The 14,376-nt window shown below is 51.5% G+C and overlaps 1 protein-coding gene across 2 annotated transcripts; it reads right to left on the bottom strand.

The window, feature by feature from the left end:
- Positions 1 to 3,793: 3,793 nt before the first annotated feature.
- On the bottom strand, positions 3,794 to 13,148 carry DRG2 (developmentally regulated GTP binding protein 2). Of its 2 annotated transcripts, none has more exons than XM_082064276.1 (13): positions 13,005 to 13,148; positions 11,970 to 12,130; positions 11,448 to 11,537; positions 9,823 to 9,883; positions 8,749 to 8,839; positions 8,327 to 8,399; positions 8,100 to 8,190; positions 7,807 to 7,904; positions 7,142 to 7,218; positions 6,608 to 6,733; positions 5,687 to 5,745; positions 5,213 to 5,266; positions 3,794 to 5,128 (listed from the first exon to the last, which is right to left on the bottom strand). In XM_082064276.1, the coding sequence occupies exons 1-13, from the start codon at positions 13,066 to 13,068 to the stop codon at positions 5,070 to 5,072; spliced, it is 1,104 nt and encodes a 367-aa protein (XP_081920402.1). In that variant the 5' UTR covers positions 13,069 to 13,148; the 3' UTR covers positions 3,794 to 5,069. The 2 variants fall into 2 exon arrangements, with proteins under 2 accessions (XP_081920402.1, XP_081920403.1); XM_082064277.1 differs by having other exon boundaries at positions 6,608 to 6,696.
- Positions 13,149 to 14,376: the final 1,228 nt, after the last annotated feature.

The following is a 14,376-nucleotide window of genomic DNA, read 5'->3' as shown; positions in this document are numbered from 1 at the left end:
CAGAGCTCCTTGGGGAATTACTGTCTTCCTCGGGCCAGCATGAGGGAGGACAAAGCACATGGACCTGTTTGACACGGCAAAGCCAAACCACGGCGCCAAGAAAGAAGAGAGAATTTGCAGGGCCCAAGGCACCAGGAGCCCGGCCAGGGCAGCACTGCGGCGGAGGAACCAGCACCAGAGATCGAATTCCGCAGTGCCGCTGGCAGGCAGAGAGGAGCCCCGGGGGTGCCCCCACACCATGCCAGGCATGTTGTGTGTGTGGGAAGGTGCCACACGTGCCCACACGTGCTGGCGAGGGTGTTGGCGTGTGCCACACGTGTGCCCTGCGGCGGTGCCGGCGGCGTGTTCACACACACACGTGCCCAGGCGCGGGGTGACCACATCAAATGTTAATGCCGGGGCTGGATTCCTGCGGCTGCAGGTTCATCAAAGTTTAAGCAGCGGCGCTGGGAAACAGCTGCCCTGTGCAGATCGGGACCAGCATGGGCAAGGGCAGCACCCGCTCCCCCGCCTCACAGCGGGTGTTCGGGGAGAGCCAGGGGAGGAGAAACAGCTGCATCCAGCTGTGCAGCAGCTGGGGGAACCCAAGAACCAGCAGAAGTCACTGGACTTAACCCACTGACCTCCCCCAGGACCAGGAGAACCCCACAGCTGGCCCTGCTCTGGAGGGCAGCAGGAGCGCTGGGACTGCGGGAAGGTGTGAGTCGGAAGGGGACACAAGGGGTCTAAAGGCAGCAAACAGGTAGGGACAACCAGAGATGAGGGGACACCGTACGCCCTGACCCAGAGCTGAGCCCCACGCCGCAGTGTTCGCACAAGGACCAACATCACACACAAAGGTGCCTCCCTGCTCCTTCCCATCGTGGCCTCCATGAGCCCAAGGGATGTGCCACCCTGCTGGGGGACTCACAACCACTCACCTGGGGTAGCCCAGCTCACCCGCAGGCACCAGGCCGGCTCGGTGCCCCCTGAAGCCCCCGGCTCTGCCACGCCGCGCTCTCAGCCCCGTTGTGTCCCCCAGGGACCGTCACTCCCCGGCAGCCGCAGCACCATATTTGCCGCACGGCAGCTGCTGCCACCCAATGCATATTTGATGACCGCTATTATTCTCATCTCCACTCCCAAGCCGGGGGACAAGAGCTCGTCCTCCCTCTGCAGAGCTGGGGAGCGGCTGGAGGGGCAGCCAGCGCTGGTCCCTGTTCCTTCATCCCTGTCCCTTCTTTACCTGGTGACACAGACCCTCCCTGGGAGGTGGATTTGTGCCACCTCTCTGTCACAAACCCCAGATATGAAGAGCTGGTGAATGGCCCTGACCTCCAAACCAATGCAAGTTTAGGAGAAGTCCCAGGGACACAGGGGTGGTCATACCCCCTTCTCCAAAATATGGCTGGCACCAACCAGGCACAGGGAATGGACTTGGCACCCGTCACCCCAACAATACCGGGCAGCAGCACATTGCCACCTGCCTTCCCAAAGCATCCGAGAGCCTCAAAGCTTCATCCTCTCCCCTCCAGCCCCAGGTTCCTGCACCACACCACACCACACCACACCACACCACACACCACACCACACCAGGGACTGTTTTCCCATGGGGACGGAGCCCACAGCTCCCCCAAACCCGGGGAGCACCCCGCTGTGGGCACCGCGCCCCCCGAGCTGCGAAAAATCCTCCGCTTCTCTCTCCTCCACACAGACACGTCCCTCCTGCTGTAATGCGGTGGGTATTTATTATGCTGATTCCTCAGAAAGCGAAGGCTTAACTGCAAATTACAATCAATAGCCCAAATCCCCAAGGGGCAGGTTCATCATTTAAGCAGGCAGCAAGCAGAGGAATTCTAAACGATTTGCCAGCCATAAATCCCTCCTCTCTGCCGGCTCCCCAGCCAGCACCGCACGGCGCATGGTGCCGGGTTGGGGTGACCCTTGTCAGCGTTTGAAACAATTAAGCTGTCGCTGCGGATCGTGACTCTTATAAACAGCCCTGAGCGGCGCTTTGAGATGTCAGCGTGATGGGGCGAGGGAAGCGAGCCTGCCGCAGTAACTGTCTCTCATTGAATTAAATGAATGTATTTGGAGTCAGAGGCTCTTTTTATTACTTTGCAAACGATTCGTGGCTAAATTAAATTATAAAAAAGAGTGTTCAGCCAATCAAACCTGCTTGATTGTCTGGAACAGGCATTTTAAACGGAGCACGCCTGGGGCCGCCGCTGTTTCCAGGCTGAGATGGAAGGCGGCCCATGGGCTGTGTCGCAGCCCATCCACCCGCTTCACACCCACAGCGATGGCTCCGCAAGCAGAACCGACGGACTCATGGAATAGCAGGTTGGAAAGGACCACAAGGATCATGTGGCCCACAAGATAAAGTGGGTTCAGGGCAGGATCCCTCTGGGATCGGGGGACGGTGCTGGTGGAGACGGCGGCAGCTGGAGGAGCAGATAAACAGCAGGGGCTGTGGTGCCCAAGAGCAGATCCCCAGCCAGGCTGCTGAGGGCGGCTTTCTCTGAGCATCATCCGTCGGAGAAAATGCAGCAGGTTCTGCTCTTTAAGGGGGCAAACCCACAGTTCCCGCCTGCAACCGCCCTCCATCCTCCTGGAGAGACAAAATTCTCCAAAATCACTCAGCAAGGAGGCTCTGAGCCCATCTCGCTTCATTAACTCCCCCACAGAACTAACGAGGGGTCTGAGCAATTCCAAAAAGCTCAGGAAGCTCTGGTTCAACCCTAACGCTGCGGTAGATTTCCACACCCCCCCGCCCTTAGGACCTTGATTTCTCAGGATTCAGAGAGATCTTCAGGCAAACCTGCTCCTGCACCGAACTGCAGCGTTTGCAGCTTTTAACGTTCGTGCAGAACAATTAGGGAAGCTGTCTGGAAGAATGAACACCGCAATTAAACGCACGCGTTGTCAAATACATCTATAAATTTGCTACTCTCACTAAAAAAAGAAGTTAGCTTCTTCTGGCTTAGCTATTTTACTTCATCCCCACTCCAAATTTAATTGCGTTCATTTTGAACAGGATAAAATGCCCCATTTCCTAAATGAAGAGTAAGGCTAATTAGACAGAGGTTTTTTTTAACGATGGCACGCTAGACTAGTCAATTAGAAACACACGCACACTGAGAGGCAGGCACTAACTAACCAAGGACACGTTTCAGCAGGTAATACTGTGCATTGCAGCCTCATGCAAGCACCAACCATTTCCCAGCCCCACACACGACCTGGCCTGAGGATGGAGCCAGGTCAGCACTCGCGGCTGCTTGGTCGCGTGTTGGGGCTTTGCAGGCTCCGGGGTTTGCAGTGAGAAAGTCAGAAAACCAGGGACAAAATGAAAGCAAAAGAACTGTTTGTGCGGGCAGCTCTGCCTGTGCAACCTTCAGAGGAAATGTAAAGGGTAAGTTAATGTGCTGGAACGCCATCTCAACCGATTCACGCAGAGAAGCGCCCGATTTCTCCAGCCAGCTCAGCCAGAATGCAGCTAATTTGGAGCTCGTTCTCCGCTCGCTGCCGCCGCGGTCGGGATTCGCTCTGCTCTCAGCTGCGAACAAAGCCAGGGACAGGGAAGGGAACTTACAGAGTTCAAAGTCACCTTCCTAGCTTGGGTATTGTGTACAATATCCATTTCCCATCACACTTCATCAAGTCCCCTCCACCCTCAGAGGCCTCTTGCAGCCGCTGCACAATCTATTCCCCGCTACAACCTCCTGCGCCAGCATCCAGGATTCCTCAGGTGGCCGAAGATAAAAAAGAGAGTTAGAAAACACAGCGAACCATCTGCCCACTGCAGGCAGACACCTACAGTTCACATGAAATAGCAACTTTTATTTTCTCAAATAAAATAATCCTTCCATTTCTGCTCGATGGGTTTGGGAGGGGTGGGGAGGAGCACGCAGGAGGGAAGGAGCTCTGCTCAGACAAGTTTGCCATCAGACCTGTCCTCACAGTTCAGAATCCACATCAGACTGAAGCCTTTTTCAATGAAAGAAAATAAAAGCTATTGGCAACTCTTGATCCCAGAAGGAAAGAGCTGTTCTCTATCAGGCACTCTGAATCATTTAATGTCAGTATTCAATGAAAAATCCCAGATTTCTGATGAAAAATACCCAGACAAGCAACCATGTTTAACAGGGCTGGGTAAAACCCACAGTGTGGGATGGTACTTGCAGCGGTTACTGGAATTTAGGGGCATGACTGAGAAAGAAGCAGATCCCCAGAAACGCTCTCAGGGACTAAGGGGCAGGACAAGAGCAAAAGAGGAAACTCCCAAGGGAGCTCCTCGACAAGCGATACGCCAGAAGTGAATCCTCACTGCAGCCTCTGGCTCCTCCATCGTACCCTGCTGCAGTGTGGCCAGATGAATAATTCATTAAGAAAGTTTCGTTTCTCATTTCTCTCAGTGCCAGTCAGACCAGGTTGTCCTATAAACCTACTGCAGAGCTAAGGAGAGGCACAGGGCGCCAGGGTTTAACGTTAATTGAGGTGGGACCATTATAAATTCAGTGGGGTTATCTCAGACGCAGAGACTGAAGTCTCCGACGGTGAAAGCTGCAGAGACAATGTGTCCAGTAAGTAGGGGAGGGAGAACGTTGTTTCTGTTTCAGATCAAGGCTTAAATCAAGTGAACAGATAAGCAGCAAAGCCTCAGGAATGTTCTCTCAGCCCTGGCTTCCCTGTGCCAAAGCACAAACCCAGAAACTTCCCACTGGTGGGTTAACACATGGATCCATGTGCAAATCCTACTGGGGCAGGACATTGCTGGCTGGGAGAACTGTGTCCTAGAACTGGCTTGCTTTTTTTTTTCCTATTAAGAAACATTACCTGAAATGCTGCAAGATGGAAACCCATCCTTCCCCTCCCCACCTGCAAGCACAGCAGCCTCATTTTCTGCCTTTCGCCAAGAGAAGGAGCTTCACAGAAGCTTTCCTGGCTGTAGAACACATCTCCCTTTTTCTTTTTTTTTATTTTTGTTTTGTTTTGTTTTGCTTTTCCGTGGTCAGTTCCAATTCTAGTGACGAAAGACAAGGCCAGGCACCAGCAAAGACGGTTACTTCTTTACGATCTGAATGACATCTTCATGCTCCATCATATGGGTTAAGCCCACCCTTTGAGGGCTGTATTTTGTGCTTGTCCCCTTCAAAGCAAAAGGAGGAGAAGGTTTAGAAGACCAGTCAGAGACACCCGAGGACAGAGATTTCATTTGCTGTTACACACTTACCCACACCAAGGCATATTTGAACTGGCTGGCTAATGATCTGTGAATCCGATGGCACTGCAAGACAGACAGACAGCATGTCAGGCAGTTCAATGACACGACTTTGCGAACAACTTGCTCAGTATCCAGGAACTACAAGCAACTCGGGTCTGTCAGAAATTACACTGGTGACTTTAGGAGCCAGTTAACAGCACTTGAAAGAACACAGAGCAGACACAGAGCAATCACCAGGCCACACAAAGCCCATTTCACTGCTTCTGGGTGCTTTTTCGCTGGACTGTATTAAGGACATTTTTTTAAACTTTCATAGCAGTTAGGAAAGAAACCTGATGCAGATGGAACGAGTAAAGGTAACAAAATGAGAAGCCCAGCTGAACACTGGCATATCCTGAGCTTTATGAAGCACAAATCCCAGCAGGCTCCAGGATGAACCTGCCTTCTACAGACAAGGAAATGTAAAAGATACAGAGAAATTACCACGTGCTCCACAGAGGCCCCTTTCCGTAGAATGATGGCATCTGTAAAGTCTGGTCTCTCTGTGGAAAAGCAGAAGAGGGTGAAAAAGAAGCATTTGATTTCCATCAAGGGTGTTGTAACACACTGACACCATCTCCAATCACCTTGTGCTTACAGTTCCAAAATTCCTCCCTCCGTTACACTTGCCAACTCCCAGACAGAACAGGTGTCTGGGTACCTGAAAGCATCAAACCAGTTCTGTAGAAAATCCAGTACCCAGAAGTCCGGTTACCCACGTCAGACAGTCAACAGCTTCCTCACAATTCACCTGCTTCAACTCCATTCCAAACACTTGACTCAGGAGAACCAAAAGCACCCAAGTCAAAACACACCTGCCCAAGTAAAACCAAACCACTCTGCAGTTTTCTGTAAAATCCCTAAAATTTTGTATCTTAACAAGCTCACAGAAAGTTATCTAGTCTACTTGTTCACAACTGGGAGAAGCTGCAGGTGAATTCTAAAGCAAAAGGAGGATCAGAGGTGCTCCCGAGCATGGGAATTGCCAAACCTCTCACGGCAGAGACAGAAGGTCTCTTCTGGGTAGCAATGGGCTGAACAGTTGACCACAGAACGCGCATAATAAGGAAGAAAGCTGCAAACTTCCAAACTTTATCTCCTTATCTCATCATGCAGTCTTATGAAAGTTCAGCTCTTCTAGTACAGAGAGAATAGGGGGGCTGTGGTGGGATATATGCACGGCTGGATCAGAAAGCAACTCCCAAGAGGCAAAAGCTGATTAGGGAGAGCATAATTGCGGCATTTCCAAGAAACAAGAGATCGCTGACAGCCAGGCGCCCAAGCCCCGCTGGCAGCCTGTCTGCCTTTGATGAGCAGCCACCCTTTGTGCCTTTCAAACCTTCTGTTCAGCGAATGCTCACTTACGTCCTCGCTTCTTGGTGTAGATGCAGGTAAGCGCCAGGTATTCCCAGAGCTTCTCCAGCAAGTAATCCAGGTTCAGCTTCATGCCACAGCTGCAAAACACCAGGAACATCTCCATGTTTACTGCTGCTGTGATTTAGAGATCCAGAAGAACAAAGTGAAACATCTTATTAAAGTGTGAGGGAACAAGGGGAAAAGTCTTTAATGAGATCAGCAAAGGAAAAACAAAAGGCGAAATAAATATGCCTTTCAGAAGGGCAGCTTTGAAGTAGTGAAGCCCTAGTCAGATATATCAGCACTTCTAAAGAAACAAGCTGGACTGGCTTAGTCTGGCCTGCAGACAGTGTGGAGAAGCCAAAGCAGCCTCTGCAGGGGAAGGAACCCTGGAAAAAGCTGCACAGAGGCTCCGCTTCTCACCCCAGCAGCTGCAGGCAGCCCTGGGAGAAGCCCCTTCTTGGGAGAAGCTGGAGGAAGAGGTAGGAAATAAGCCACCACACCATTCACGCCAGGACATCAGGCAGCTCGACAGGCTCCTACCTGATTACAACACTGTGGGGTCTCCGAGCAAGACGATCCACTTCCTCCATAGATATCTGGTCGATCTTGTTATAAACCTAAGTCAAAGGGAAAACAAGACACCCTTTAGGAAGCTGTCAGCAACACTGCGAGGAAGTTAAGACATGTAATGTAGGTATAACAAAGTAGTTCCAGTGTCTGAAATGGAAACTCAGATCCTGTCGGCCAGAGGACAAGCCAAGGCTCTTAGTAAGACTAACTGTTAAAATTCAGAAGCCTAAATTTAAGTTTGGGCTTTTAAAAAGTTCTCCATTTGCAACACGTTCTCCAGTATGTTTGATCTCACTGTAGACGCAGTTGCTATCAAACAGAGCTGTTAAGTGACCTCTAGCACAAGGGACCAGCAGTGAAAACCCCTGCACAGAGGTGGCGGCGGCAGGGGAACCAAAGGGAGCAAAGCCAACGTCACCAGGACAGGCAACCAGAGCTGCTCCACGGCAGCAGCCACCAGAGGGCACAGGGAACACACAGACATGCAAAGCTGGTAAAAAGCTCCCTGTTGAGCTCCACTTTCCACCTCTTAAACCCCAAATCGAAACGAAGGAACCAGGAAGCCTCAGTGCTGCCTTCTGCAGAGAATGGAAATGCTCGGTGTGGCAGAAGGCAGCTGTTCCCAAAATACTCACATAGAGGCACGGCATGTAGACCCTGTTGCCTACAATCACATCAATGAACTCATCAGGGGAACAATCCTCTCTGAAAAGGACCTCGGCGTTGAAGATTTCTGAGGTGAACGTTGTCAAGGCTCAAATCTCAACACATCTACGCATCAGTGTGAGCTGACGGACTCAGCTGGTTTCTGAAAGCCTGTTCTCAACCCAGCAAGCACCAAAGACACGGCAAGGCCATCCCACAGCAGGTACCACTCGACTCACGAGCTGCTGATGGCTTAAGGGTCTCCCATCTCAGGAAAGGATACTGTATTCATGGAGAATGAGCTGCACCAGCTTCTCAGAGCACTGAGTCAACGTGACGGTTGAGTTGAAGGAGATACCTCCACCCTTCTTCGGCTGCAAAAAGGCAGTAGAGCAACTTAAACAACAGTCTGCAAAATCCACAATCCCCTTTCAGTCTGTCCAATGTGGGGCAGCATACAGTGACCTCGGCTTTAAGCAGGCAGTCAGACACAAGCCCAGGAAACCTCACCTTGAAGTAGATATTTGGTTTGCTTTTGTTCAGCCGGATTCCTACAGATTCCAGTTCTTTCTCCAGCAGGGCCCTGCAGGGACACTGCATGTTAGGACCATGAGACTGAGACTGAGCACAGGCAGGTGACAGACTTTCCTTTTTATTATCATATACATACAGCTTTGCCATAAGCTTTTACTGCAACCTAAACACCACAGCTAACTCAGGGCAGAGTCTGTGGTAGAAATCTGGGTGGACATCCCCATCTGTAGAGCTCTGTAAATGCTGCTCCCAGTCAGCTAGTGTGATTCTAATGGAGCACGGCCTCCACCTCACACTCGACAGCTTAAATACTGGTTCCCCAACAGGACACACAGGCAGCTGGCACATTCTCTGTGCCCACCACCTCACAGCTGCACATGCCCCAAGGACATACTCACCTCTGTACTTCACCCTTTGTGGCATCCAGCATCATAATGACGACATCTGCTGTCCTGGCCACAGCGATCACCTGCCGGCCTCTGCCCTTCCCTGAGAAGAGAGGACATGGTTGTACATCAGGAAGATGAAACAGCTATGAGCTCTGCGACAGGCAGGGACTCCTGCCCTGCACAGCAGCTTGGAAGCAAAGAAAAAGATCTCTCAGTGCCATTCTGGGCGCAGTCAGCTGCTGGGAGTGTATCTGGTCCATTCACACTGTCTCATGTCCAGCACAAGCCCTAACAAATACTCTTTGCTGCTGCTCCTGCACCACAGGTAACATGAACTAGTGTGTGTAAAGCTTTCTGAATACAGCTGCACGGGTGGAAATGACACCTCTGTCAGCACAACACACGTGGTACAACTGTAGCAATGCCAGGCAGCAGAGACAGGTCACCCAGAACAGAGATGTGAAACTGGGCCGCTCTGCAGAGCGGTTACCTACACTTTCTGGTCAAAAAGGAGACAGAATTTATTAACCAGGCTGTGCTACTCCAAGAAGAGGCCATTAGGAGATTTGCCAAAGTTTCCTAAGGCAACTTCTGACACGATTTTTCTAAGCTTCATAAGGCATCTTCAGGCATGAGCAGCCAATCAGCACATATGACGAAACAGAGGGACAAAGTCAACAGCTCTTCCCAGAATAAGAAGTCACTGGAGGACTGGCAGGAACTCAGGAAATTGGTCAAAAGAGGTTACTGTTTAGCTGTAATTCCCCCCTCTGCCTCTCCAGCATCTTTCTTTAGATTTCCTCTGTACCAGAAAACAGATGAGCAAGATAACACTCACACAAGAAGGTGAGAAGTTACTGGCTTGCTTTGGCTCCCACCTCCAGAAAAGCATCTTTCTGCTACATATAGAAACCTTATGTGGGCTCAGGGATGAGAATCGTGCCTCACATAAGATCAAGGACTCTAAAATTTGGAAAGCCAACGTGGGAATTATTGGCCCAGGAAACCTACTAACGTTTGAGACACCCAGGTACACTAATGAGGGCAAGTCCCTAATTTATAAGAAATCAGAGATGAGCCAACCTTGTGCTGCTCCTTCGATGATTCCAGGCAGATCCAGCAGCTGAATGTTGGCTCCTTTGTACTGAAAAGGAAACAGAAGGATGGAAAGTTGAAAGCCTGGTGCAAGGAACTCGAGCTGCCTCAAAAGCCCCAAGCAGGTGCTGGATTCGAAAGCCAGCAGAGAGTGGAACAGAATTAACCTGACAGAGCAGGAGAAGTCTGCACAAAACCAATGGCTGTTTTGTTGAGGGAACCTCCAGAGTGTTTCCTATGAAGCTGCACTTATAGAATCATAAAATCGTTTTGGTTGAAAAGACCCTCAAGATCATCGAATCCACCCGTTACCCCACCCCTGGCACTACCCCATGTCCCTGAGAACCTCATCTCCATCTGTCCAACCCTCCAGGGATGGTGACTCCAGCACTGCCCTGGGCAGCCTGTTCCAATGCCCAACAGCCCTTTGGGGAAGAAATTGTTCCAAGATCCAACCTCAACCTCCCCTGGCGCAACTTGAGGCCGTTTCCTCTGCTCCTGGTGCTTGTTCCTGGGGAGCAGAGCCCGACCCCCCCTGGCTCCAAGCTCCTTTCAGGCAGTTCAGAGATCAGAAGGTCTCCCCTCAGGTCCTGTTCTCCAGCTGAACCCCCCAGGTCCCTCAGCCACTCCCATCACACTTGTGCTCCAGCCCCTTCCCCAGCTCTGTTGCCCTTCAACACCACACCCTGCAGCTCGCTGGGTCCTGATCTCCTCAAGCACCACACAATTGCAGTTTGACAAAGCAGAGTACAAGTGCAGCGTTATCCTGAATTGATTGAAAGGGAAAACATTTTTTTAGTCTAATGAGAAAGTACTGCAACAAGCAAGTGCCACCACCTCTTACCGAGATGGATCAGAACTATTCAGCTGTGCTGCAGGTCTTACAGCTCCAGGAAATAACGGGAGACTTTCATCCATCGGATCTGCAGGGGCGTGAGCTTTCAAGCTCTCATTGCAGTGACGTCCTTGGTAACGGCTTCAGTGAAGGGCAGCTCAAGGCTGCATTTGGATGCCTTACAATATCGGTGTTCGTTTTAACACTACTACAGTTATTTTCATCATTTAACTCCGCTTTCAATTCTAACCCGAATTTCCTCATTACTATTCCACACTTTTCAGTTTGATGCCCTTTATCACTTGCTTTACTGATGGATGCTCAGGTCACCACTAATAAAACTCCTCAAGGACAGTAGTTGTATTTTTCTTTCCAAATTGATCAGAGTACAGATTGCCTCTTTTAAAGCTTCATTAAAAACAAATCTGTCAAGGTTTCCAGCCATCTGGTCAATGGCACCAATAGCGGTTATAAAAAATCCAGTGGAGAATTGTCGGATTGCTCTGGTCAGTCGCAAGGCAGCGCATGAAACTCCGATCAGGCAGTAAATCCCGAGGAGTTCTGTGCCCAGAGAAGTGCTAAATCAGCACCACAAGTCACAGAAGACCTGATCCCTCAAGGACTCAAAGCCTCCTAAAGCTTAAAGCAGAAATCAGCAGAGACCTTTGGATTTCACCATTTCCTAGTGGTGGCACAAGCGTAACTGGTGTAAACAAACACATTTACACGTCTGGGTTTCTTATCACTACTACAACGAAAAGAGGAGAATCCCACTTACTTCTATGACACCCGGGATACACGTCAGGGTTGTGAACTCGTAAGACGCAGCTTCGCTGGCAGTTGAGGTCATTAAACTCAAGAACGTGGACTGAAATGCAAGAAATCAGCATCACTAGGGATACACAAAGGGAAACACCAGTAAATGTTCAAGGAAACAAGTGACACCAAAGCATCCTCAGCTTTTAGAGGTCGTGTTGCGGCTGCTCCAGGCACAGGGACTGAGGCAGCGATGGGAGAGCCAGCACTTTTGCTGAACCATGGTAAATCCTGGACTCTCACCCATTTTCTCAGCAGTGCTGTGGCTGGACAAGACCGATTTCAGGCTGTTACCACAGGGCACCACATGTAGGACAAACAGCGTCTTCCCTGGCTCTAACTTTCCACTCTCAGCACATAATCACTCTCTGTTACCTCATGGCAAGAGTGTGAAAGACAAAGAGGAGACGGAGATCTGCTTTACAGCCACTGCTGAGCACAGACTGGAAACACCAGACGCCACGCGGTTACCGCACTCACTGACCTTACCCACGGAAGGAAAACCGATCAGCGCCACCCGGGCATCTCCAGATTTCATCACATCAAAGCCTTCTCCTTTAGTGGCTGAGGATTTGGAAGGTTCTAGCAACTGAGCTCTGTATTTTGCAAGCTTTGCCTTCAGCAGGCCGAGGTGGTACTCAGTGGCTGGAATAACACAAACGCAACAACTGGTTGACAGAAAGTTGCTGATAGTTTACTTCTGGAAATAAGAAAGTTCCTAAAAAGAAACACTGTGGATCTCAGTCAACGTCTTCACCACCACCACCCACGAGCTGCCCCCCAGCTGTTCTGTAACCTTTCGAAATATCAGGTATTGAGAGCAAATCTTGTAGTAACCCGCACAGAGAGCTGGACTCGAGGGAAATAAACAGCCAAAAACATTCCTGAGGAAAAGGAGCAAAACCAGAGGGAGAGCAATGGCAGGAATGAGCAGGTGGGGGGAACCAGAGATCACAGGGGGAACAGCCGCTCCTGGGCAAAGGCAGCTCCTCACCCCATCACATTCAGTGCTTCAAAAATGCAAGAACTTTCATCCTCCTGCTCTTATCAAGTATAAAGACGCGTTTAACTTGGAGCTCACGTGTGTGAAAGTACTTTACTGGCTTATTCTTAGATTGGATATTAGGAAAAAAATTCTTAATGGAAAGGGCTGTTGGGCATTGGAACAGGCTGCCCAGGGCAGTGGTGGAGTCACCATCCCTGGAGGGGTTTAAAAGGTGTTTAGACGAGGTTCTTAGGGACATGGGTTAGTGCTGGAGTTGGGTTATGGTTGGATTCGATGACCCTGAGGGTCTCTTCCAACTGAAATGACTCTATGACTCTAAAGAGGGGAGGGGGGCAGACCCCGCACCCCCATCCGCCTCAGGACTCACCCTGTTCCCCAAACCCCCAGTCACCCCAATCCAGCCCCCCGTACCCCCCACAACCCCCCCACATCCCGCCTCCCCCCGGCCCAGCCCCGCAGCTCTTCCCCCCAGCCCCCCGCCCCTCACACCCCTGCACCCCCCAGCTCCCTCACCTTTGTTTTTCTGCGTGCGGGCGATCTCCTTCTCGATCTCCGAGATCTTCTCCAGGATGCCCATGGCGGGGCCGGGCCCGGCCCGTCCGGCTGCCCAGGCCCCGCACGCCGCTCGCCGGAAGCGCCGCCGGCCCGTCCGTCCCGCTCAAGCGTCCGGGCTTGTGCAGCCGCCGCCTCGCTCCGGCCGCCTCCCGCGACTCGCACCCCGGGTTCCGCCCGCCGCCTCCGCTGGACACGGTGCGGGGGACGCGGGGCTGAGGAGGGGGCGAGCGGGAGCTGCTCGCAGGGAACGGGCTGAGGAACCAGGCGGGCTTCACAGCAGAAACCCCTGGGCAAGACTTGCCCCCCCTGCTACTCTAACCAAGGTCAGATCCTGTATTTCATAGAATCACTTTGGTTGGAAAGACCCTCAAGGTCATCGAGGCCAACCGTTCCCCCTCCCCTGGCACTGCCCCATGTCCCTGAGAAGCTCACCTCCGCGAGCTCTTTCCGGGAAGAAATTGTTCCCCAGATCCAACCTCAACCTCCCCTGGCACAACTTGAGGCCGTTTCCTCTGCTCCTGGCGCTTGTTCCTGGGGAGCAGAGCCCGACCCCCCTGGCTCCAAGCTCCTTTCAGGCAGTTCAGAGATCAGAAGGTCTCCCCTCAGCTCCTGTTCTTCAGCTGAACCCCCCAGGTCCCTCAGCCGCTCCCATCACCCTTGTGCTCCAGCCCCTCACCAGCTCCGTTCCCTTCTCTCAACTCACTCCAGCACCTCAAGGGCTTTCTTGGTGTGAGGGGCCCAAAACTGACCCCAGGATTTATGGCAATCAGCAGCTTATTGGATTCCTGGAGAAACCCTTGAGTGGGAGGGATGAAGCACAGCTCTCCCCTAGAACCGAGAAACGCTTTGGTTGACAAACACAGACAGACACAGACCCCTGAAATACATTTCATCTTTAATTTGGACGTTGATCACTCGGCAAAACATCCCCTCGGCCCCGGCTCCCCCTGCCCCTGTGCAGCCACCATGGTTAAAAAGAGACATCGCAACTTCTTCCAAGACCAAATCCCCCATTTCTTACCTCCGCACCCCAAATCCTGCCTTGTTCTCTCAACACACCACGACATACATAACATGGCTCCTCAGCTCATCAAATGAGTCAAAGAAAAAGAAAACCAAAACGAAGGCTTTAAAGGAAGGAAGATCTCAACAGCGACAGTCCCTGCAAACCTCTCAGCTCAGGACCTGCTCTGCACCCACCACACGTGTCCCACGGGGCGGTTTTGGATTTCAGCCGAAATTGGCTTCAAGATGGTGGGAAGGTGACAGGCAGAGAGCAGGACGCTCCTTCCTCACCCTTCTCGCAACATATCACATCTCAGAGAAAAAC

Source organism: Streptopelia decaocto (assembly GCF_964273445.1).
Source record: "Streptopelia decaocto genome assembly, chromosome: 13".
Lineage (NCBI taxonomy): Eukaryota > Metazoa > Chordata > Aves > Columbiformes > Columbidae > Streptopelia > Streptopelia decaocto.
The sequence above is the reverse complement of the archived record's forward strand: the minus strand, read 5'-3'. Positions and strand labels throughout refer to the sequence as shown.